Below are 26,988 nucleotides of genomic sequence, written 5' to 3' on the forward strand. Positions count from 1 at the left end.
ATTTGATTTTTGTCAACACTCCTACAATGCCAAATTTAAATGATAATTGGTTTCAAGGAAAGAAGAGCTTTTGACCAGAGGTTCCAACAATTGTCTCTCTCTCTCTGTTCCCGTGTCTCTGTCTCCCTCCGTCCTCATCTCTCTCTAACTCAGCACTAACCCCAACCCAGCCAGAGTTGATAACCCCCACCCCCCATTAAGAAATTGTCCCTTTTTATACCCATCAAAACCCCTTACCCTGGTACTTTCCCACAATAGAAACATAGAAAACAGGTGCAGGAGTAGGCCACTCGGCCCTTCGAGCCTGCACCGCCATTCAGTATGATCATGGCTGATCATCCAACTCAGAATCCTGTACCTGCCTTCTCTCCATACCCCCTGATCTCTTCAGCCACAAGGGCCATATCTAACTCCCTCTTAAATATAGCCAATGAACTGGCCTCAACTGTTTCCTGTGGCAGAGAATTCCACAGATTCACCACTCTCTGTGTGAAGAAGTTTTTCCTCATCTCGGTCCTAAAAGGCTTCCCCTTTATCCTCAAACTGTGACCTATCGTTCTGGACTTCCCCAACATCGGGAACAATCTTCCTGCATCTAGTCTGTCCAATCCCTTTAGGATTTTATACGTTTCAATAAGATCCCCCCTCAATCTTCTAAATTCCAGCGAGTATAAGCCTAGTTCATCCAGTCTTTCATCATATGAAAGTCCTGCCATCCCAGGAATCAATCTGGTGAACCTTCTTTGTACTCCCTCTCTGGCAAGAATGTCTTTCCTCAGATTAGGGGACCAAAACTGCACACAATACTCCAGGTGTGGTCTCACCAAGGCTTTGTACAACTGCAGGAGTACCTCCCTGCTCCCGTACTCGAATCCTCTTGCTATGAATGCCAGCATACCATTTCATACCTGCACAATGATCTCACCTTCCCCTAACAAACATGAATTCATCATGATCTACTCTCACAGCTGTAGACTTGAACTCCTATTTTCTCTAAACGTTCCCACTTCGAGGCTAACACCATCTTGTCTTACAAACCCATTTTATTTCAGCATATACCAAGGAGTAATCACATTTAACTCCTGCCTTACACATCTGCATCCTTTTCTGATCCTGTGTATTGGTGCCTCCGTATCAGACAACGAGGCAGCCAGACAGAATGCTCTCCAAAGATACATCTGTGGAAATCTGCTAGTCTTTAGAGGCACACCAGATCTCCTCAAACTCCTGATGAAATATAGCTGCAGTCGGGTCTTCTTTGGCACTTCATGACCTGCCAAAACTGGGTGCTTGAGACCTTCAGATAGATGTTGGTGTGCTCCTGAAGGTAGGGGTAATGCCCTGGCTCATATTTTTACTGTTATGCTGTATGTATTTCACTTAGCAGTTCAGTAAGAGTTGCTGCTCTGCTGTCAGCCCGTTTAGGTTATTGTTGAAGATAAGGGATGATCCAATTAGGATGGTGGAACTGGGGGGAGGTTTTTCTGGTGAGGGACACTAAGGTTGGGCTTGGAGATTTTGTTCGGAGGGAGATAGGGAGAGAAGATGCTGGACAGAACAGGTCGTAGGACGTGGAGCCAGACTGTGATTCGATGAAGCCGGGGCGATGATTGATTGTGCATCTGTGAATATGGTGAAAAGTTGAGCTAAGCTTGTGCACATTTGACTGTTTAATTAAAATGGGCCATTTTCTTTTTGTCTTTGTTTACTAACCGTTTAGTTAAGATTCATAAATATAATTCCTTTAATCATGTGCAGTGTACCATCTGTCAATTTGTGGCACTAATTTGTAACAGGGTAGCAAATGACAGAGCATCCATGCAAACCGGGATTTGAGATGGGAGAGCGCCTCAATCTCCTGAGTTTGGCAGGATCGAAGAGTGTCTTCCCTAGACGTACACAGCCAGGAAAACAGGAGTTTTCACAGGGGAGATACAGGATGGACATTGCCAATGGCCAATAAGTTCCAAAACAGAGGCTCAATGCTGCCCTCCCCTGGAGTGTGTCTGCTCAGTACTGACCCCCCCCCCCCACCCCGAGAGTGTGTCTGCTCGGTACTGACCACCCCCCCCCCCCCGAGAGTGTGTCTGCTCGGTACCAACCCCCCCACCTCCCCCCAGAGTGTCCGCTCGGTACTGACCCCCCCCCCCCCCGGAGTGTGTCGCTCGGTACTGACCCCCCCACCCCCCAGAGAGTGTCCACTCAGTACTGACCCCCTCCCCCCGAGTGTCCACTTGGTACTGACCCCCTCCCCCCGAGTGTCCGCTCGGTACTGACACCCTCCACCCCCGGAGTGTGCCTGCTTGGTACCGACCCCCCCACCCCCCCAGAGTGTCCGCTCGGTACTGACCGCCCCCCCCCCCGCCCCCCAGAGTGTGTCCGCTCGGTACCGACCCCCCCCCACCCCCCCCCCCCAGAGTGTGCCCGCTCGGTACCGACCCCCCCCCCCACCCCCCCCAGAGTGTGTCCGCTCGGTACCGACCCCCCCCCCAGAGTGTGTCCGCTCGGTACCGACCCCCCCCCCACCTCCCCCCCCGCAGTGTGTCTGCTCAGTACTGAACCCCCCCACCCCCCAGGATGCATCTGCTTAGTGGAAGAATAAGCTGGACCAGGACTAATTACAGTCCTGCCTCTCAAGGACTTGGGGTTTTATTTTTTCTTCTTTGTGTCTGTTCTCTGAAACGTGCTGTGTGCGCTGGTAATGTGATTTGCACCTTGGCCCAGAGGAACGCTGTTTCGTTCGGCTGTGTTCATGCATGGTTGAATGACAATTAAACTTGAACTTGACTTCACATTTCTGTATCTCCTGCCCGATGTAGCTGTGAGAAGATGGCATGACCTGGATGGTGGGGATCTTCAATAATACAAGTTGCCTTCTTGAAGCAACATTTCCTGTAGAAATTGCCAACGATGATGAGGGACGTGCCTGTGAGGTTTTAGGCAGAGTTCACTCGTTTCTGAAACTTCTTGCGTTCCTGTACACGCAGTTCCCCCTTTTAGATTCTGAAGCTCCTCTCATTTCCCCTGAGCTTGCTGACACATCTCCCCACCCCCTCAAGCACCTAAGTCAACACCCTTGTCCTTACCAGTAGGTTGTGGTTCCAGATGTTCCTCCATTTTGAGACCGGCTCCAGAAGAACCTGAGACAATCCAGAGGAAAACACAAGTTTATATGGCTGGCAGAGTAAGAGGCCAAGAGCGAGAAGTCAGGAGAGTGGGGTTGAGAGGGATAATAAATCAGCCATGATAGAATGGCAGAGCAAACTCGATGGGCTGAATGGCCTAATTCTGGTCTTACATCTTATGGACATGGTTTTCAGACTCAGAACAGTGGTGGTACTAATAAACTAGGATTACAGGCCCTTACTGTCAAAGATTCAGATACATTTATTTATCATATTTACATGTGTCAGTTACATTAAGACCATAAGCCAATTCTGTCATGGGCACTAGCCTCCCCACATCAAGGACATCTTCAAAAAAGCAATGCCTCAGAAATGTGGCATCTGTCATTAGGACTCCCATCACCTTCTCATTGCTACCATCCGGCAGGAGGTACTGGATCCCAAAGAGACACACTGATCGGTGACTCCCCTCCACCATCCAATTTCTGAATCGACAATGAACCCATGAACACGACCTCAGTATTTGCTGATTGGACAACGAACCCATGAACACGACCTCAGTATTTGCTGATTGGACAATGAACCCACGAGCATTACCTCAGTATTTGCTGATTGGACAACAAACCCATGAACACGACCTCAGTATTTGCTGATTGGACAACGAACCCATGAACACGACCTCAGTATTTGCTGATTGGACGATGAACCCATGAACACTACCTCAGTACCTGCTGATTGGATGATGAACCCATGAACACGACCTCAGTATTTGCTGATTAGACAATGAACCCGTGAACACGACCTCAGTATCTGCTGATTGGACGATGAACCCATGAACACCACCTCAGTATTTGCTCTCTCTTTTTGCACTGCTTGTAGCATTTTCATTTTAATTTATTTATTGAGATACAGTGTAGAACAGGCCCTTCCAGCCCCACCACCCAGCAACTCCCGATTTAACCCTAGTCTAATCACAGGACAATTTACTATAACCAATTAACCTACTAACTAGTAGGTCTTTGGACTGTGGGAGGAAACTGGAGCACCCGGAGGAAACCCACATGGCCATAGGAAGAACATACTGACTCCTTACAGATAACGATGGGAATTGAAACCAGGTCTCTGATACTGCAAAGCGTTGTGCTAAGACTATGCTACTGTGCTGCCCTGTGTGTATATATCTTAGTGTAATTTACAGTACATTTTATATTGCACTGTACTGCTCTGCAAAACAAATCTCACAACTTCTGTCAGTGATAACACAACTGACTGATCCTGAAGACCAGAAGACAGAAGCAAAATGAGGCCATTCGGCCCACTGAGTCTGCTCTCACCAACATTCTCCTGCCTTCTCCCCGTAATCTTTGACAGGCCGAATAAGCAACCTCTGCTTTAAACATACCCAGTGACTTGGTCTCCACGGCAGTCTACAGCAATGAATTCCACAGATTCACCACTCTCTGGTTAAAGAAACAAACGTCCCTCTATTCTGATGCCAAGCCCTCTGGTCCTAGACTCACTCACTATAGGAAACATCATCTTCACATCCATTCTATCTAGGTCTTTCACTATTCAAACAACCAAGACAACCCAAAGATGTTCTGGGGGCGGCCCACAACTGTCACCATATATTCTGGAGGCAACATAACATGCCCACGATGCTCAGCAGAACAACAAAGCAACAATAATGATAGCAACAAACAAAAGACAAGCCCCTTTTCTCTATCACACACACGCACTTGCCTCCAACCCCAGGACAGGCCCCTCTCACCCACAGAGACAGGCCTCTAACACAGGACAGGCCCCTCTCACCCACAGAGATAGGCCTCAAACCCCAGGACAGGCCCCTCTCACCCACAGAGATAGGCCTCTAACCAGAGGACAGGCTAACCTCCAGGCCTCCAGTCCCTGGCCTTAAGACAATTCTATGCCAAGCCAATCTGCTGAGGAACAGTCAAGACACGTGGGTCTTGAAGACTTCCCGAACTCAAACTTCCCTAGAGTAATTGAGATTTATTGAAAGACTTGCTTAGCCAAGACTTTTATCTCCTTTACTCAGTTAAGGACTGATCTAATTGAAGCCACAGCAAGGAAACGGGTCCTTCAGTCCAATTCACATATGCCAACTAAGATGGCCATCTAAGCTACTCCCATTTCACCCATATTCCTCTACACCTTTTTTTTCATGTCGTGGACCTCTACCATTAACTGAGGGGTCCAAGGTCCCCAGGCTGGGAACCTCTAAATCTTTCTTATCTACGTACCTGTGCAAGAGCCTTTCATATGTTGTCAATGTCTTTGACTCAACCACTTCCTCTGGTAGCTCATACCACATAGATAGCATCCTTGGGGGAAATTAGTTGTCCCTCTTAAATCTTTCCCATCACACCTTAAGCTAGTTCTTGATATCCTAGCTTTGGGAAAAAGCCTAAGTGCATTCACTCTACTCGTCCTGATGAAGGGTCTCAGCCCAAAATGTTATCTGTTTACTCATTTCCATAGATGCTGCCTGACCTGCTGCGTTCCTCCAGCATTTTGTGTGTGTTGCTCTGGATTTCCAGTGTCTGCAGACTTTCTCATGGGTATGATTTACCCCATCTCTGCCCCGATGATTTTACAGGATCACCTCTCAGCCCTCTATACTCCCAGGAAAAAACCCTAGCCTGTCCACCCCCTCAGGTCCTGGCAAACATCCCGGTAAACTTCTTCCACGTTCTTTCTAGTTTAATGTCTTTTCTGTAGAAGGACAACTGAATCTGAACACAACATTAAGTGTTTAAGTACAGTTCCAGACCATAAGACGTAGGAGCAGAATTAGGCCATTTGGCCCATCGAGTCTGCTCCACCATTTTATCATGGCTGATCCATTTCTCTCAGCTCCAATCTCCTGCCTTCACCCCGTATCCCTTCATACCCTGACTAATCAAGAATACATCAACATCTGCCTTAAATATGCATAAAGTCTTGGCTTCCACAGCCGCCTGTGGCAACGAATTCCACAGATTCACCACCATCTACATTTTAAATGGACACCCCTCTATGCTGAGGTCGAGTCCTCTGGTCTTCGACTCCCACACCATAGGAAACATCTTCCCATATCCACTCCATCAAGACCTTTTAACATTTGATAGGTTTCAATAAGGTCACCCCTCATTCTTCTGAATTCCAATGAGAAGAGGCCCAGAGCCATCAACTGTCCTCATCTGACAAGCCATTCAATCCTGGAATCATTTTTGTGAACCTCCTTTGAACCCTCTCCAGTTTCAGCACATCCTTTCTACGATAAAGGACTCAAAACTGCTCACAATACTCCAAGTGAGGCCTCACCAGCGCTTTATGAAAGTCTCAACATTACATCCTTGCTTTTATATTCTAGTCCTCTTGAAATTAATTCTAACATCACATTTGGCTCTTCACCACACTATAGAAAGAACGAGATTGTACTGGAGAGGGTGTGGAGTGGATTTACTAAGATATTGCCTCAGATGGAACGTTTTAATTATAAGGAGAGACAAGGTGGGCTGGGTTTGTCTTCCCTGGAGCGGAGAAGGTTGAGGGGAGACCCATGAGGGATATGTAAAACCATGAGATACAGATGAGGGCGGCACAATGGCGTGGTGGTTAGTACAATGGCCTACAATGCCAGCAACCATGTTTCAATGCCTGCTGCTGTCGCTAAGGAGTTTGTACGTTCTCCCCAAGACTGCGTGGGCTTTCCTCCCACGTTCCAGTGACCTACGGGTTAGGGTTAATATGTCGTGGACAAGCTACGTTGGAGCTGAAAGCACGGTGACACTTGCACATGGTCGGACTGTGTAGGTTGTTGATGCAAACAGCACATTCCAATGGACATTGAGATAATCTCTTTCCCCACTGCAGAGGCATATGAGGCCAGGGACTGCTCAAGCTGAAGACTGAGAGGACCAAACCAGGTCTGAGGGGCTACTTTTTCACCCAGAGTGTGCTCAGAACCTGTAACACACTTGACTGAACTGACGGAGACAGACTCCCAGAATGTCTGAGAAGCACCTGGATGAGCCTGTGGATCAAGTGCTGATAAGCAGGTGGTGAAAACCCCTCCTACATCCCCACCCCACCATTCTTCTCACTACCACCAGCAGAGAGGTGGTACGGGAGCCCTAGGTCTCACACCACCAGGTTCAGGTACAGTTATTACCCCTCAACCATCAGGCTCCTGAACCGGTGTGGATAACTTCACTCAACCCAACACTGAGCCCATTCCACAACCGATGGACTCATGTTCAATGACTCTACGACTCCTGTTCTCAATACTATTTATTACTTGTTTATTTTAGTTTGCCTTTTGCACATTGTTGCTTGTGTATATTCACTGATTCTATTGCAATTTTTGTATCTACTGTGAATTCCCATAAGAAAATGAACCTCAGGTAGAATATGGTGACACAAACCGTATTGACTTTGATCTACACTGTGCTTCTACAAGTCTAGGCACATATCGACCTCTCTGCGCTCAACATATGGCGGAGGAAGGTCCAGGGGGGTCAATCTGGGCAGTGGGGGTGTGGGAGTGGGAGTAAATGAGACCACTACCACTGAGGTACAAATAAAAGACCGCTCCCACTCAAAGAATTAGCAGTGAGCATGGACATGAAGGTCAGAATAATCAGGAGACAGCACAAACTCTACAAAGTCAGTGAGAAAATGACTGAGATTCTCTGTACCGTATGAATAAACAGAAAAGGGTTTGGTCCTTGATCCATCACAGATTTATGGATGAATCAGAACCAGGTTTATTATCACTGGCATACGATATGAAATTTGTTGTTTTGTGGCAGAAGTTTGGACATGGGGCTAGCAATCCCATCCTGGAAAACGCCAACAGAAGCTCCAAAGGCCTCATCCCTGAGAGAGGAAGGATCTTTGAAGATGGGCTCCACCTGGAGACAACGTGAAAGACTGGCCCAGGACAGTGGACTCTGGCAAGTTACTGTCCGTAGCCAATGCTACTGACAGTAGGGGTGATGGACTCAAGTACAGTACAGTGCTAAGGTGTTTTGGCAAATATATACAGTGGCATGCAAAAGTTCTATTCAAAAGGTTCAAAGGAACATCTAAACAAGCCTGATGCATTTTGGAAACAAGTCCTGTGGACTGATGAAGTTCAAATAGAATTTTTTGGCCACAATGAGCAAAAGGTATGTTTGGAGAAAAAGGGTGCAGAATTTCATGAAAAGAACCCCTCTCCAACTGTTAAGCATGGGTGTGGATCGATCATGCTGCGATTTACAAGCTGTGATACTTGCCAAAGGGGGTGTTATTAAGTACTGATATGCAGGGTGCCCAAACTTTTGCCTTGGGCCCTTTTCCTTTTTTGTTATTTTGAAACTGTAAAAGATGGAAATAAAAAAGTTTTCTTGCTTAAAATATTAAAGAAATGTGTCATCTTTAACTTTATGCCTTTTGGAAATCAGGTCATCTTTTACTCACTTATCTATTCACAGTAACAGAAATGTTGACCAGGGGTGCCCAAACTTTTGCATGCCAGTGTATAGCCAGGGTGCCCAAGACTTTTGCACAGTACTATTGTAATTTTATATATTGCAATGTACTGCTGCTAAGAAAAACAAATTTCATGACAGATGTGAGTGATGATAAACCCGATTCTGATATGTGTCTCTATTGTGAACTGAGAGTGGGAAGGGGGTAGGGAGACAGAAATCATGGTTAGGAAAAGGGGAGGGAGTGGGAAGCACCAGGGAGACATTCTGTAATGACCAATAAACCAATTGTTTGGAATCAAATGACCTTGCCTGGTGTCTCAGGGCTGGGTGTGGAGCGGAATAAACAGCCAATGTTTCTATGGAGATCCCTGCATCAACTAAATACTGGAATCAGGATTGACAGGAGAGACACATTGTAAGAATGCATTTACCTCAATGTTACTGTATTTTGCAAAATATTCCAAGCACGTGGTCTTTCCACTTGCAATGTTCCCTTCGACGCAGATCTGAAACGAAACACGAGCAGAATTATTCGGTTTCCGTCCTCAGAAGGCATGCAAATGCTACTACGAAGAAAGCACAGCAGCACCTCTACTTCCTCTGAAGTTTGTGAAAATTCAACATGACATCTAAGACTTTGACAAAGTTCTATAGTCTTATGGTGAAAAGTAAAATGACTGCCTGCATCACAGCCTGGTATGGAAACATTAATGCCCTTGAACAGAAAATTCTACAAAAAGTAATGGATACAGCCCAGACCATCACGGGTAAAGCCCTCTCCACCATTGAGCACATCTAAATGGAGCATTGTCACAGGAAAGCAGCATCCATCATCAGGGACCCCCACCACCCAGGCATGCTCTCTTCTCATGCTGCCATCAGGAAGGAGATATAGGAGCCTCAGGACTCACACCAGGTTCAGGAACAGTTATAACCTTACAAACATCTGGCTCTTGAAGCAGAGGGGATAACTTTACTTGCCCATCACTGAACTGTTTCTATGACCTGTAGACTCATTTTCAAGGAGTCTTCATTTCATATTCTCAATATTTATTATTATTGTTGTTTGTATTTACTGTGAATGCCCACAAGAAAATGAATCTGGTTTGTATATGGTGACTTTGATAATAAATTTATTTTGAATGTCCCTCAGATTACCAGAGATGAAAGCAAGCGGGAGAGTTTGGGAAACTCACTACTGTTCCCACTGAAGACTATGCCCAGAATGCACACTGATACAGATGTCCCATGCTGAGCACCCACAGGTATCACAGAACAGTGGTGTGCCAACCCTTCAAACCTGCTCTGAGGTCAATCGAACCCTTCCCTCCTACACAGCCATCCATTTTCCTATCATCATGTGCCTAAGAGTTTCTAAAATGTCCTTGAAAGTGGCTACACAGGCTGATAAGGTGGTTAACAAGGCGTATGGAATGCTTGCTTTTATTTGTCGAGGCACTGAGTTCAAAGGTCAGGGGGTTATGTTGCAACATCTGGAGTATTGCATACAGTTCTGGTTGCCTCATTATAGGAAGCATGCTGAGGCTTTGGAGAGGATGCAGAAGAGGTCTACCAGGATGCTGCCTGGTTTAGAGGGCACGCGTTATCACAGAGGCTGGATAAACCTGGGTTGTTTTCTCCGAAGCGCTGGAGGCTCAGGGAAGATCTGGTAGAGGTTTATGAGATTATGAGAAGCATAGAGAGAGTGGACAGTGACTATCTGTTTACCAGGGCTGAAATGTCCAATATCAGAGCCCATGCTTTGAAGGAGAGAGGGGGTAGGTTCAAAGGGGATGTGAGGGGCAAGTTTTATTTTCTCCAAGAGTCATGGATGCCAGGAATGCGCTGTCTGGTATGGTGGTAGAGACAAATACTTTAGAGGCTTTTAAGAGAATGTTTAGGTAGGCACGTTAATGTGAGGAAGATGGAGGGATGTGGACATGGTGTAGGTACGAGCGATTAGTTTTTGGGAGCTTTTGATTCGCTTTTTAGCTGGTTCAGCACAACATTGTGGGCCAAATGGCCTGTTCCTGTGCTGTATTGTTCTACGTTCTATATCCCCTATGAATCTGTCTTTGACTTTCCTCCAATTTCTTTAAAATGATGCTCCCTGGTATAGTATAGTCATAGTCATACTTTATTGATCCCAGGGGAAATTGGTTTTCGTTACAGTTGCTCCATAAATAATTAAATAGTAATGAAACCATAAATAATTAAATAGTAAATTATGCCAGGAAATAAGTCCAGGACCAGCTTATTGGCTCAGGGTGTCTGACCCTCCAAGGGAGGAGTTGTAAAGTTTGATGGCCACATGCAGGAATGACTTGCTACAACACTCTGTGTCGCATCTCGGTGGAATGAGTCTCTGGCTGAATGTACTCCTGTGCCCAACCAGTACATTATGTAGTGGATGGGAGACATTGTCCAAGATGGCATGCAACTTGGACAGCATCCTCTTTTCAGACACCACCATCAGAGAGTCCAGTTCCATCCCCACAACATCACTGGCCTTACGAATGAGTTTGTTGATTCTGTTGGTGTCTGCTACCCTCAGCCTGCTGCCCCAGCACACAACAGCAAACATGATAGCACTGGCCACCACAGACTCGTAGAACATCCTCAGCATCATTCGGCAGATGTTAAAGGACCTCAGTCTCCTCAGGAAATAGAGACGGCACTGTCCCTTCTTGTAGACAGCCTCAGTGTTCTTTGACCAGTCCAGTTTATTGTCAATTCGTATCCCCAGGTATTTGTAATCCTCCACCATGTCCACACTGACCCCCTGGATGGAAACAGGGGTCACCGGTACCTTAGCTCTCCTCAAGTCTACCACCAGCTCCTTAGTCTTTTTCACATTAAGCTGCAGATAATTCTGCTCACACCACGTGACAAAGTTTCCTACTGTGTAGCCCTGTACTCAGCCTCATCTCCCTTGCTGATGCATCCAACTATGGCAGAGTCATCTGAAAACTTCTGTATTAGCCATTTCTGCCCTGGGAAACTCAATCTGTCATCTTGTACACTTCTATCAAGTCACCTCTCCCCCTCCTCTGCTCCACAGAGAAAAGCTCCAGCTCTCTCAACCTATTCTCATAAGCCATGCTCTCTAACCCAGGCAAGCATCCTGGTAAACCTCCTCTGCACCCTTTCTAAAGCTTTCAAATCTTTCCTATTATGAGGGAACCAGAGCTGAACACAATACTCCAAGTGTGGCCTAACCAAGGTATTATAGAGCTGCAACATTACCTCACAACTTTTGACCTCAATCTCCCAACTACTGAAGGCCAACACTTCATACAATTTCTTAACATCCCTTATCAACTTCGAGTGATCCACAGACATGGACCTCCAGATCCCTCTGTTCCTCCACATTGCTAAGAACCCTGCCACTAACCCCGCACTCTGCCATGTTCTAAAGTGGATCACTTCACACTCCTGTGGATTGAACACCATCTGGCACATGTCAGCCCAGCTCTGCATCCTGCCCATGTCCCACTGTAACCTACAACCTTCTCCACTATCCACAATACCACCAACCTTTGTATCAGCTTGGAAGTATCCCAACAATCCTTCATTATCACGGGGTCTAAGTTGTGGAACTTTGAAACCATAGTGTGGCGGTTAGCCAGACACTATTACAACTTGGAGTGGCGGAGCTCAAAGCTCGATTCAGCCACCGTTCGTATGTTCTCCCCATGAACCATGTGGGTTTCCTCCGAGTGATCCAGTTTCTCCCCACATTCCACAGACATACGAGTTAGTAGGTCAATGGTCATTGTAGAGTGTCCAGTTAGTAGGTCAATGGTCATTGTAGTGTCCAGTTAGTAGGTCAATGGTCATTGTACAGTGTCCACTTAGTAGGTCAATGGTCATTGTACAGTGTCCTGTGATTAGGGTAGGGGTAAGTCAGTGGGTTGCTGATGATGCAGTTTGCTGGGCTGGAAGGGCCTGCTCCTCACTGTATCTCTCAATAAATAATACAACATAGGAACACCTTCGTCAGGTCTGCAGTGGTTCAAGGCAGCTCAATCTCACCGTCTCAGAGGCAACTCAGGCTGGGCTACAAATGCTGGCCTTGTCAGTGTCATTCACTTCCCAATATCTGAGAACCTCAGTTAACCAGTACAGGAGCCTGAAGACACACACTCAACGTTTCAGAAATAGCTTCTTCCCCTCCACCGCCAGATTTCTGAATGGACAATGAACCCACTTATTGGATTACGTTAAAAGAATTGTATTTTCCTAGTATTTCCCTTGTAGTTTAACTGCCCTACACTTGCTTGTATTTTTATATAATCACCTGTCTACGCGTAATTGTTCAGTAAATTTTCCAGTAAATGCATCTAGCTGATTCTGTGCTTTTCCAGAAGCTTCTCGGTTTTTCTGCAGCAGGTGTCACACCACTTGAATCTGACTATTTTATACATTAATTGTTGTCACTGGAAATTTGTCTGAGTATGAGACAACCACAATTTCGATTTGTCTTTTCTTTGTTTGATCTTGTAACACTTAATAAAATGGCCATAACACTGAGTTTTACACCTCATTATTGAATTCCAAAGAGCCTGTGATCAATATCACCAGATTCGACGCTATCTCACTAATTTTCTCTCTTTTGCAATACTTATTTATTTTACATAGTCATAGAAAAGTATAGCACAGAAACAGGCCCTCCAGCCCATCTAGTCCACACCAAACCATTAAACTGCCTACTCCCATCAACTTGCAGTGGGACCATAGCCCTCCATACCCCTACCATTCATGTACCTATCCAAAGTGTTCTTAAAAGTTAAAGTCAAGCTCCCATGCACCATTTGTGCTGGCAGCTTGTTCCACACTCTCATGACCCTCTTAGTGAAGAGGTTTCCCCTCACATTTGCCTTAAACTTCTCCCTTTTCACTCTTAACCCATCACCATTGGTTGTAGCCCCACACAACCTCAATAGAAAAAGCCTGTTTGCATTTGCCTTGTCTGTACCCCTTAATTTTGCAGTCCTCTATCAGATCTCCTCTCAATCTTCTATGTTCCAAGGAATTAAGTCCTAACCTATTTAATCTTTCCTCATAACTCAGGTCCTCTAGACATGGCATCATCCTTATAAATTTTCTCTGTACTCTTTCAACATTATTGACATCCTTCCTGGAGGTAGGTGACCAAGACTGCACACAATAGTCCAAATTAGGCCTCACCATACACATTACCTATTGTTAGAGTTTTTCTTTAAATGCCTTTTACTGTACTGCCGCCATATAACCATATAACAATTACAGCACAGAAACAGGCCATCCCGGCCTTTCTAGTCTGTGCCGAACGCTTCCTCTCACCTAGTCCCACCGACCTGCACTTGGTCCATAACTCTCCATTCCTTTCCTGTCCATGTAGCTATCCAATTTAACTTTAAATGACAATATCGAACCTGCCTCAACCACTTCTGCTGGAAGCTCCTTCCACACAGCTACCACTCTCTGAGTAAAGAAATTCCCCCTCATGTTACCCCTAAATTTTTGCCCTTTTCAACTCTCAACTCATGTCCTCTTGTTTGAATCTCCCCCACTATCAATGGAAAAAGCCTATCCACGTCAACTCTATCTATCCCCCTCATAATTTTAAACACCTCTATCAAGTCTCCCCTCAACCTTCTACATTCCAAAGAATAAAGACCCAACTTGTTCAACCTTTCTCTGTAACTTAGGAGATGAAACCCAGGTAACATTCTAGTAAATCTTCTCTGTACTCTCTCTATTCTGTTGACATCTTTCCTATAATTCAGTGACCAGAACTGTACACAATACTCCAAATTTGGCCTTACCAATGCCTTGTACAATTTCAACATTACATCCCAACTCCTATACTCAATGCTCTGATTTATAAAGGCCAGCATACCAAAAGCTTTCTTCACCACCCTATTCTCATGAGATTCCACCTTCAGGGAACTATGCACCATAAAACAAATTTCACAATTAATGTCAGTGAAAATAAACCTGATTCTGACATCATTATGTGCCGTGTTGTATGACGTGGCCGCTTATTCTTGGCAAATTCTTCCACAGAAGTGGTTTGCCATTGCCTTCTTCCGGCCAGTGTCTTTACAAAACTGATGAACCCAGGCCTGATCATATTGTCTGCCTGGTGTCAGTGGTCACGTAACCGGGACTTGTGATCTGCACCTTGATCGGGAGGGCTAAGGAGGTGCTACACTTTGCCCAGGGGTAACCCACAGGCTACCGGAGGGAAGGAGTGCCTTGCACCTCCTTTGGTAGAGACGTATCTCCACTCCAACACCCAAGTGATCCAGAAATCTCTGGTAAAAAAAAAAAACTGAACCTCCAGCAATGAGATGAGTGCCGGTGTCAGATACAGGTAGATTTTACACTACAGGTGGCTCACTGGGCAGAAACTGCACAGTCCCCAACCTCCATCAAGCAGAGTAAATCTTTCCATTAATGCAAACACGAGAGATTCTACAGACACTGGAAGTCCAAGGCAACACACACAGAATGCTGGAGGAAATCAGCAAGTCAGGCAGCATCTATAGATGGAATATCGGCGGGAGGAGAAGATGGCAGTGCGACGCAGCACGCGCAGCTCTCCAGTGAAATGATATCGTACCTATTAAATAGGGGCCATGGACAATTCTGATTTGATGAAGACAGACGTGAGATGTAGAGGAACATCTGGAGAAATTTCTGAAATGCCTAGTTTCGCTGCCGTTGTTACTGTGTGATCGAGAATCTCTGGAGGGAAGGCCCCAAAATCCCTGGCTTTGCCTGCTGCTGGTGACCGAGGCTGAGGTCAAAGCGTTCAGATAGAGGTGGTGCTCGGTACTCGGTGTCGGAGGGCTGATCAGAGCTCTCGGACGACTCAAAGTCGGACTGTGGTCGGGCATGGCAGGGAGAGTTTTCTTCCTTCTCCTGTCTGCGTGAGATGTGGGACTTTCGAGAGACTTTTGAACTTTTTTACTGTGCCCATGGCCTGTTCTTCATCAAGTTATGGTATTGTTGCACTGTTGTAACTATATGTTATAATTATGTGGTTTTGTTAGTTTTTCAGTCTTGGTCTGTCCTGTGTTTCTGTGATATCACACTGGAGGAATATTGTATCATTTCTTAATGTATGCATTACTAAATGACAATAAAAGAGGACTGTGTGTCCTCATAATTTAATCTAATCTAAAAAAAACAGGCCAAAACCCTCCTTCAGGACTGGAATGGAAAGGGGAAAACGGCAGAATAAAACGGTGGAGGAAGGGGAAGAAGACTAGCTAGAAGGTGATAAATGAAGCCAGGTGGGTAGGAGAAGGAGGAATCTGATAGGTGAAGAGAGTGGAGCAGGTGAGAAGAGGAAGCAAGAGGCCAGAATGGGGAATACGAGAAGAGTAAAGGCGGAGGGATTCTTTTTTTCAAACCGGAAGGAGAAATTAATACTCATGCCAACAGGTTGGGGGCTACCCAGACAGCACAAGAGGTGTCACTCCTCCACTCTGAGGGTGACCTCATCGTGGCACAAGAGGAGGCCATGAACCAGGACGGGAATGGAAAAAGGAATAGGAATTAAAACGGTTGGCCACCGGAAAATTCCACTTTTGGTAGTGCTCAACAAAGCAGTCCCCCAATTTACGACAGACTAATCAATTATCTAGCCGCACAGGTTTCTACTGAACATATACATACCACAAGCAAGATAATGTTGGTCATAAAATACGTACCACTAACTTCTTCTCCTCCGTCACTGCGCCACTGAGAAATCCAGCTGGAAGATACAAAACCCATTTTAGGTGAACAGCATGACGCCAGGGGGCCACAGAAAGAGAGATCGGGACACAATGAGGAGGCTAATGAGGAACAGGAAGACGGGGTCAGGACAGTGCGGCACAGACACCACGGCTAACTTCTACTCCCTGAAGAAATTTGTCATTGTCCCCTTTGACCCTCACCAATTTTTACCAATTCACAACAGAAGGCATTCTATCAAGGCTTGGTATGGTGACCGCTCCGCCCGTGATGGTAAGAAACTGCAGAGAGTTGTGAACACAGCTCAGCACATCACAGGAACCAGCCTCCCTTCCATGGACTCTGTCTGCACTCCGCACCGCCTCAGTAAAGCTGCCAGCAGAATCAAAGACCCCACCCATCCCAGATATTCTCTCTTCTCCTCGCTCGCACTGGGCAGAAAATGAAGCATGTACCACCAGGCTCCAGCACAGCTTCGATCCGGCACCTTACTGTCTGCCTGCACTTTCCCTGTAACTGTCCCTCTGGTCCTAGACTGCCCCGCTACAGGAAACGTCCTAGTCGCACTTTGGATTCTTCCAGTGGTCTCAGGGACCATACGGAAAGAAAAGAAGACACGTTTGCTGCAGATTATCCTATGAAAGGCAAGTCTTCAGTACAAGGCTGAAGGACAGATTCTACCTCGCTGTTATAAGAATTTTTTTTTTAATTTATTTTTTTTATAAGTGTCTACAATGCAACAAAGTTTTATACAGTGCAAAACAAACATATTAAACGTACAGTTGATAACAGGTTATAAGAATATTGAGTGGATCCTTAGTCCAATTAAATGACTCTCGACCTCACAATCTACCTCAATATTACTTGCACCCATTGCCTGCCTGCACTGCACCCTCTCTGTAACTGTAACACTCTATTCTGCATTCTGTTACTGTTTTCAATGTCGGTATGCCTGCTCCAGCATGTGAAGTCAGCTCCGGCGGACTGGGCAGAGGAGATCCACAGTGAGATCCAATGCCCAGGAAGGTGGTACTGCAACGCTCCGTGGAGAGCGAAGGGCATGACGAGGGAGAGAAGGCATGATGGTCATCCACTGCGACCAGGGATGACCTCAGCTTCTGACTCCTGTTCATATCACTGGATTCGGACTTCTGAGATCGAGAGCGTGGTACTGTCAACGGCTTTTCCACTTTAAAAACTCTCCTGCACAGGCCTCCTGAGGGAGGAGAAGATGGCGGCGCGACCCAGCACGCGCGCGCAGCCATTCCAAATGAATATCGATATGTGTAACTAGGGTGCCGTGCACATTCCGGATTTGATGGGGACAGCCATGTGAAGTGCAGAGGAACATCTGCATTAACTTCTGAAATGCCTGCTTCGCTGCCGCTGCTACTGTGCGATCAAGAATCTCCGGAGACAAAGGCCCCAAATCCTCGGCTTTGCGTATCGCCTGTTGCCGGGGCTGGGGTCGAATCGCTCAGCAGAGATGGTCCTCGGTGTCGAACAGGTGGTTGGAGGCTCGGAGTTTTTGGGACGGACTCGGAGTCGGACTGTGGTTGGATGCTTCCGGGATGCTGCATCGCCAAGTTGGCGGCGCTGGAGGTTCACCATCTGCGTGAGATGATGGGACTTTCGAGAGACTTTGAGACTGTACCGTGCCCATGGTCTGTTCTTAACAAATTACGGTATTGCTTTGCACTGTTGTAACTATATGTTATAATTATATGGTTTTTGTTCGTTTTTAAGTCGGTTTGTCATGTGTTTTCCTGATATCATTCTGGAAAAACATTTTTATCATTTCTTAATGCATGCATTACTAAATGACAATAAAAGGGGACTGCGTGTCCTCATAATCATCATCACTGGACACAATGAAATGCCAACCAAACCTCAATATACTAATGTGATGAAATGATCTGTTTGGATGGCATGCAAAACAAACTTTTAGATTATGAAGACACACAGTCCTCTTTTATTGTCATTTAGTAATGCATGTATTAAGAAATGATACAATATTTCCTCCGGTGTGATATCACAAAACACAGGACAGACCAAGACTGAAAAAAACTAATAAAACCACATAATCATAACATATAGTTACAACACTGCAACAATACCATAACTTGATGAAGCAGTCCATGAGCACAGTAAAAAGTTCAAAGTCACTCAAATGTCCCACATCTCACGCAGACGGGAGAAGGAAGAACTCTCCCTGCCATGCCAACCACAGTCCGACTCTGAGTCATCCGAAAACTTCGAGCTCTGATCAGCTCTCCGACACCGAGTACTGAGTGCCATCACTATCCGAACGATTCGACCTCCTCCTCGGTCACCAACAGCAGGCAAAGCCAAGGATTTTGAGGCCTACCCTCTGAAAGATTCCCGACTGCGCAGTAACGACAGCAGCTGTAAAATACACCCTGCACCTCAGTTCACGTGATAATAAGAAACAAGTGTTGTATCCTCGGGAGTGTTCCTAGATTGGTATAATTTTATATATTAAAAAAAAAGCTAGAAAAACTCAGCGGGTCAGGAGAGAGAAGGAGAGTTAAAGTGCCAGATCAGAGACGTTCCATCAAAACAGATTCGTGAGCAGTTTTGCCCACATTTGCCACATCTGCACTGTCCCACTGAGCCTACTGGGGGCCTGGCTCCTACACATTCCACTCAACTACAGGGAGGACCACTTAGAACAGAGCTGAGGAGGAAATTCTTTAGCCGGAGTGGAGATTGTTCAGTTCTTGATTAGCCAGGGCGTCACAGGTTAGAGGAAGAAGGCAGGAGAAATGGGGTTGAGGGGGAAAAATAAATCAGCCATGATGGAATGCTGGAGCAGACTCGATGGGCCAAATGGCCTAATCCTGCTTCTATGTCTTATGGTCAACTCAGACAGCTCCACATCATAGAGGACAAAGCTACCGACTTGACAAATTTCAAAGTATACATGTCACTATATACAACCCTGAGATCCATATTCTTGTGGTCATACTCAATAAATGTACAGAATAATAACCATAACAGAATCAATGAAAAACCGCTCAACTAGGGCATTCAAGCAGAGCGCAGAAGACAAACTGCGCAAATACAACAGAAGAAATGATAATGATAAATAAATAAGCAACAAATATCCAGAACATGAGATGAAGTGTCTTTGAAAATGAGTCCACTGGTTGTGGGAAAATTCTAATGATGGGGCAAGTGATATTATCCCCCTCTGGTTCAAGATCCCGATGGTTGAGGGGTAATAACTATTCCTGAACCTGGTGTGAGTCCTGAGACTCCTATCTCCTTCCTGACGGGAGCAGCGAGGAGAGAGCATGACCTGCTCTGCTGTCATATGGGCGTCCCATCCACTCACACACAGTAGAAATTTGTACTGGCAACTCTGAGTCTCCTTGGACATCACCACCTCTACCAGCAAGGGCAACAAAAACACGGGGAACACCACCCCTTGGAAGTTGCTCTCCAAGCCACACACCATCCTGACCGGGAAATATATCACCATCAGTGGGTCTAAATCCTGGAAACTCCATCCCCAAAATCACTGTGGGCATCAGATACGTCGTGAAATCTGTTGTTTTGTGACAGCAGTACGGTGCAAAGACAATTAATATAAATTATAAGAGTATATAAAAAATAAGCAAGTCATGCAAAAAAAAGAGCAAATTAGTGAGGAACCGTTAATGGGTTGGAATCTGATGCCGGTGGGGAAGAAGCTGATCCTAATACTCAGCGTTTCAGGAACAGCTTTTTTCTCTCCGCATAAGATTTCTGAATGGACTCTACCTCACTACTGTTTTGTCTTTACTGCTCTCTTTTTGTACTAAAGCTCAAAGTTCAAACTTAATATGTATGTCACCTGAGATTCATTTTCTTGTGGGCATTCTCAATAAATTCATAATAGAATAATAACCCTAATATAATCTACAGTGGATACTATAGAGCAGGGGTGGCCAACCTTTTACATTCCACGCGTCAATTTTTTCATTCACGAGTTCAGATGCACCATACAACTCTTGTACCCCCATTCAGTTGTTGTAAAAATGTTAATATAGAGCTCGTGTGTGAAAAAAATCACATCTGAACTTGTGTGTGAAAAAAAATCACATCTGAACTCATGCGTAAAAAAATTGACGCGTGGATGTAAAAGGTTAACCAGCCCTGTTGTAGAGAGTGAGGAGGAGATTTGCAAGGATGTTGCCTGGATTGGGGAGTATGCCTTCTGGGAATAGGTTGAGTGAACTTGGCCTTTTCTCCTGGGAGCGACCGAGGATGAGAGGTGACCTGATAGAGGTGTATAAGATGATGAGAGGCACTGATCATGTGGATAGTCAGAGGCTTTTTCCCAAGGCTGAAATGGCTAACATAGTCATAGTCATACTTTATTGATCCAAGGGGAAATTGGTTTTCATTACAGTTGCACCATAAATAATTAAATAGTAATAAAACCACATATAATTAAATAGTAATATGTAAATTATGCCAGGAAATAAGTCCAGTACCAGCCTATTGGCTCAGGGTGTCTGACCCTCCAAGGGAGGAGTTATAAAGTTTGATGGCCACAGGCAGGAATGACTTCCTATGACACTCTGTGCTGCATCTCGGTGGAATGAGTCTCTGGCTGAATGTACTCCTGTGCCCACCCAGTACATTATGTAGTGGATGGGAGACATTGTCCAAGATGGCAAGATGATATGAGGGGGCATAGTTCTAAGGTGTTTGGAAATAGGTACCGAGGGGATGTCAGGGGTAAGTTTTTCCACACAGAGTGGTGGGTGCGTGGAATGCACTACCGGCGGTGGTGGTGGAAGTGGATACAATAGAGCCTCTTAGATAGGTACATGGAACTTAGAAAAATAGAGGGCTATGCGGTAAGGAAATTCTAGGCAGTTTCTAGAGTAGGTTACATGGTCGGCACAACATTGTGGGCTGAAGGGCCTGGAATGTGCTGTAGATTTCTATGTTTTATAATCAATGAAAGACCACCCAACTAGGGCATTCAGCCAGCCAGAGTGCAGAAGACAACAAACTGTGCAAATACAGAAAGAAATAATAAATAAGTAAGCAATAAATATAAAAAACATGAGGCGAAGAGTCCTGGAAAATGAATCCATTGGTTGTGGGAAAACTTGAACGATGGGACAAATGAAGTTGAGTGAAGTTATCCCCTTTGAGATTACTTAATTCATATATATTTCTTATTGTAATTTATATTTTTTGTATGTCAGGGCACTGATGCTGCAAAGCAACATATTTCACAATATACACCAGTGATAATAAATCCGATTCTGATTCTGCAGGCTCCTCAGTGGGAGCAACAAGAGAGCATGTCTCAGATGGTGACAGTCCTTCGTGATCAGTGTCACCTTCTTCAGACATCGCCTTTTGAGGATGTCCTCGATCACTCACTCACACACACACACACACACACACACCTACCTCAAGGGCTGCATCTATGCAAAAGGAGTACAGTCGGCGTTTCAGGCCGAGCAGGACTGGTGAAGGGTCTCAGCCCGAAAAGTCAGCGATACTCTTTTCCACAGATGCTGCCTGACCTGCTGAGTCGCTGCAGCATTTTGTGCGTGTTGCTCGGATTTCCAGCATTTGCGGATTTTCTCTTGCTTCTCAGGGACTGCGGCGGTTTAAGCGGGCAGCTCACCTCCATGTGAAGCCCACACCCTCTGAATAAATATATATTTTTTAAAAACTCACCGGGGGCCCAGTTGCCAAAATTGCCAATCTGTCTGCCTACACTGCACTCTCTCTGTAACTACACTTTAATCTGCAGTCTATTTCTGTTCTCTTTTTTGTATCGCCTTGACGTACTGACACAAGAATGATCGGCACGGATAACACACAAAACTTGTCATCGCATCTCAGCACACATGACAATAAACCAATTATTCTCCTAAACATATGCAATTCACTAGTAAATATACAGTATTTCTATACAGCGTAACATCTAGAAACTAAAAGTCTGTGGGGGGGGGGTATTCGTAGAAACATGTTAGTTCCTGAGCATGTAGCACAGAAGTAGGCCCTTCAGCCCATCTAGTCCATTCTGAACTGTTACTCTGCCTAGTCACATTGACCCACTCCCCCCATCCACATACTCATCCAAACTTCTCTTAAATGTTGAATTCCAATCCGCACCCACCACTCCTGCTGGCAGCTCGGTCTACACTTGCAACCATCCTCTAAGTAAGAATAGAACATTACAGGCCCTTCGGCCCACAATACTGTGCCCACCCTACTCCAGGATCAATCTAGCCCTTCCCTCCATTTTTCTTTCATTCATGTGCCTATCCCAGAGTCTCTCAAACGCCCCTAGTTATTATCTGCCTCTACCATCACCCCTGGCAGTGTGTACCACACACCCACCATTCTGTGTAAAAAGCCTACTTCTGACATCCCTCCTATATTTTCTCCCAACACCTTAAAATTATGCCCCCCACCCCCTTGTAGTAGCCATAAAGATGCTCCTCCATAGTAGTTCATCGTGAGGGTGGCGAATTGTGGAGCACCTCAGGGGGTATTTAGTGGCGTTATGAAACACGCATATGCGGAGACTGAGGCTCCGTGGTGAAAATGCCGGAACACTGATCAAACAACGTGTTCGTGTCCGACACGCTGCCCACGTTGCGAGTCCACAGCCGGACATTTACCTGCACACCCGCGGCCGCTGCTTGGTTTCAGCAGCCGGTAAAACCGATTCCAACACCACACGGCCATCCGCAACAGCCTGCCCACACACATTCAAACCCGGGCGATACGGGCACAGGAGGCTCCTCACCCCTTATGCACACGGAAGCATTTTAATCCCGTCCCGCCCCTGCAAGAATGTAACATCCTCCCTGTATCATTTCCTCCTGCCCGCCTTAAAGGGACAGGCCCACCTCGCTGGCGTTAAAGTAGCAGGGAATAGCAGATAGAGGAGTAAAGGCGTAGTCTATTTTATAAACGATGAACAAATTCAGAAATCAAACGTACACGCGGACTTGAGTGTCCTCGGGCAGGATTCCCTGAAGGTTATCTTGCAGGTTAAATCAGTAGTAAGCAAAGCAATGTCAGCATTCATTTCGAGAGGACTAGAAAATAAAAACAGGGATGTAATGTGGAGACTTTATAAGGCATTGGTCAGACCGCACTTGAGTATTGCGAGTAGTTTTGGGTTCCTAATTTGTGCTGGCATTGGAGAAGGTCCAGAGGATGCTAATGAGAATGTTTATGCACATCAACTATTTATTTTTTTAATGACTATATATATTATGTGTGTTTGTGTGCATATACAGTATATGAATGTATGTGTATGTATATATATGTGTGTGTATCTATCTAGTGTGTGTTTATGTGTGTATGTATATATATGTGTGTGTGTGTGTGTGTGTGTGTGTGTGTTGTGACGAGAATACACATAGATTAAGATTTTAACTGTCCTGTGCTGGCACCAGTGGGATCAGCAGTTGGTCTGCCACCTGTCTTCAGGAGAAAGAGAGATAAGGAAAACAATGGAGCAGCATTTGGAGATGTGTCATGAAGGGGAAGGAGAGCTGTCAAGATCGGCTCCCCCTTTGAACCCTGAACTGTTTGAAGTGATGGACAGGCGATACCCCAGCAGGGGGATAAAAAGGGACAGGTTCGCTAAGGCAGGACACACACGACACCCCGAGGTAACGAGACCCTGGAAGCGGTGCATCTCCCACAAGTCGTTGGGAAGTTTTGGACTGCTGGTTGCGGGATCAAGCCATAGACGCACAGGGTGGAAAGGCACAATCGGCGGGAACCTGTTGTGTGTCCACCCTTGCCTGGGTGCCAGGTTCACCGCAGAGAAACGATCGTATCTGGAAACGGAGGAGTCACTGTCGGTGACCTCGGATGACATCACAAAGGGTTCGCCCGAAAGCTGACTGCAAAGAATATCGAAGATCTGTGTGGAAGCTGTTTGAATATTCATTCATTTTGCTCTCTCTCTCCTTCCCCCACACTGTCCATCTCCCACGGCAGCGATTACTGCGAACTGAACTGAACTAAATTGAACTGAACTTTGTGTCACTTTGAAACTGGTCATTTACCCCTAGACAACGATAGAGCTTGATTGATCCTGTTATCTTAATTCTGTGTACATGTGTGTTTATCATTGTTGAACTGTTGCATTTATTATCCTTTTGATTAGAGTACTGTGTTGCTTGTTTCTTTAATAAAACTTTCTTAGTTCTAGTAGTCCAGATTCCAACTGAGTGATCCATTTCTGCTGGTTTGGCAACCCAGTTACGGGGTACGTAACATAAGTGGGGGCTCGTCCGGGATTTTGAACGCTAAATTTGGGACGGAGTAAATTGATTGGGTTAAAATTCCCGAAAGAAAGAAAAGACAAACAGCAGAAATGGAGGTTGAGGGATTTATAAAGGCGCCGACCTTGGAGGCATTAGAGGATGCCAGGAAAGCGGAATTGGTAGCTGTGGCCAAACGGTTGAATCTTGCTAAGAGGAAGTCGACAATGAGGAGAGAGGAGATACACAGAGCTATCGTAGAGCACTATGTATCTAAAGGTGTGTTTCCCCGAGGGGAGCTGGAGGTGGTGTCTACTGAAAAACCTGCTGGAGACGCGGTACAGATGCAGCTTGAAAAACTGAGACTCGAGCACGAGTTCCGGGTACGGCAGTTAGAACACGAAGAGAAGCAGTTAGAAAGGCAGGAGAAAGAGAAAGAGTTGGAAAGGCAGGAGAGAGAGAGAGAGAGAGACGGAGCGAGAGGAGAAACAGAGGGAAAGGGAATTCGAGCTGGAGAAGTTAAAGATAAGGGCAGAGCAGGGGCCCGTGCCGAACCAAGGTGGAGGGTTCCGGGCGACCCAGGAGGTTAGGCTGGTTCCCCCATTTGACGATACCGACGTGGATCGGTACTTTCTCCATTTCGAAAAAGTTGCTACAAGTCAGGACTGGCCGAGGGATAAGTGGGCTGTTTTGCTTCAGAGTGTACTGAAAGGGAAAGCCCAACAAGCTTACTCAGCTTTGTCTGCGGAAGATGCCCAGAGGTATGAGGTGGTGAAGGAGGCCATCCTCAGGATTTATGAGTTGGTCCCGGAGGCATACCGGCAGAGGTTCCGGAATGCGAGGAAGCAGTGGGACCGCACGTATTTAGAGTTTACCCGTGAGATGCAGACATATTGTGAGCGTTGGTGCGCCTCGAAGGGGGTAGATGGGGATTATGACAGACTGCTACAGCTGATCCTGATTGAGCAGTTTAAAGGTTGTGTCCCTGAGGGTATGAGACGCTACCTAGATGAGAAAGAGGAAGCCACGTTAGCCGCAACTGCTAAGTTAGCGGATGAGTATACGTTGACACATAAAATGAAGTTTGCCCCGAGTAAAGGCTACCAGAAGGGTAGTCAGGACGGCGGGGAGAGTCCGCCAGAAAAGTCAGAAAGTAAGCCGGGGACTAGTGAGAAGGATAAGGTAGACCGGGAGCAGTCTGTTAGGAAGTCTCCTGGGGTTGTCTGTTATAATTGCGGGAAAGTCGGACACTTTGCGTCCAGGTGCTTTGCCCCAAAGAAGGAGACGGGAAAAGGAAAAACGGTGATTTTGACTGGCTGTATTGAGCTGGTAAACGAACCGCTAGGAGAGGAAAGGTCTGCCAAAGTTCAGGAAGGGCGCGAGAGGTTTATCTTGGCCGGATTGGTGTCGGTGAAGGAGGGGTTAAAACCAGTTCCAGTGCGGATCTGGAGAGACACGGGAGCGTGTCAGTCACTGATACTGAAGAGTGTATTAGAGTTTAGCTCAGAGACCCAGACTGGGGAGGTCAAGGTCAAAGGTGTTGGGGAAGGGACAGAGGCAGTCCCTTTGCACCAGATACACTTACAAAGCAACCTTGTCTCTGGACTAGTCACGATCGGGGTGAGGCCTGAATTACCGATGAAAGGCATGGAAGTCTTGCTCGGTAATGACCTCGCTGGGGGAATCGTGTTCCCAGCCGTGAGATTGACAGGTCAGCCTGCCAGCATTGAGGCCCCGCCCATGGACTCACAGGTTCATCACGGGACTGCGGAAGTAAACTTAGCTGAGACGTTTCTGCCAGCCTTGTACGAGAAGGGGGTAGAAAGCGAAAAGGAGGAGTGTAGTGAAACAAGAGGTAGGGAGGGAGCTGAGACAGACTTAGCATTAGCCAGGAAAGAATTTGTGCAGGCGCAGGAGCGAGACGAGGGGCTGATGGTTTTGGCGGAGACAGCTCTCTCTGACGCAGAATTAACAAGGGAACTAGTAGGCTATTGTGTGGAGGAGGAAGTGCTAAGGAAGAAAGGGAGACCAAGTACCGTACCCGCAGATGAGGAATGGGGGATGGTGCAAAAGAGTTATGGGGATGAGATTTTTAACCTGGTCCACAAGGTACCCCTCGGTGGACATTTTGAGGTGCTGGAGGAAATAGTTGGTGGAATCATGAAAGAGGTTTACTGGCTGCACTAGAGGAAGGATGTTATTGATTATGGCCGACGCAAACTGAGACGGTCACAGGCTTTTGATATGCTAACGAACCTAGTTGGTGTTAGCGCGAAAATCAATGAAGCTAGGGTCCCCCTGATAAGAGAAAAAAAACATTTTGAAAAGATGAGTATGGTATCGACCAGATGGGAGAAGGCTATTGTTTTGGCCAGCTCT

General features: G+C 46.1%; 1 protein-coding gene across 1 annotated transcript in view; it reads right to left on the bottom strand.

Annotated features, from left to right (window-relative positions):
- Positions 1-23,137, bottom strand: part of tk2 (thymidine kinase 2) — a 47,422-nt gene extending 24,285 nt beyond the window's left edge. The window contains exons 1-4 of the mRNA XM_072279970.1: positions 23,005-23,137; positions 16,315-16,358; positions 9,040-9,114; positions 3,087-3,140 (exon numbers count right to left, since the gene is read on the bottom strand). Of these exons, the coding sequence (XP_072136071.1) occupies positions 3,087-3,140; positions 9,040-9,114; positions 16,315-16,358; positions 23,005-23,095 (264 nt within the window). The 5' untranslated portion in view covers positions 23,096-23,137. The remainder of the gene's footprint in view (positions 1-3,086; positions 3,141-9,039; positions 9,115-16,314; positions 16,359-23,004) is intronic.
- Positions 23,138-26,988: the final 3,851 nt, after the last annotated feature.

Source organism: Mobula birostris, chromosome 15 (assembly GCF_030028105.1).
Source record: "Mobula birostris isolate sMobBir1 chromosome 15, sMobBir1.hap1, whole genome shotgun sequence".
Lineage (NCBI taxonomy): Eukaryota > Metazoa > Chordata > Chondrichthyes > Myliobatiformes > Myliobatidae > Mobula > Mobula birostris.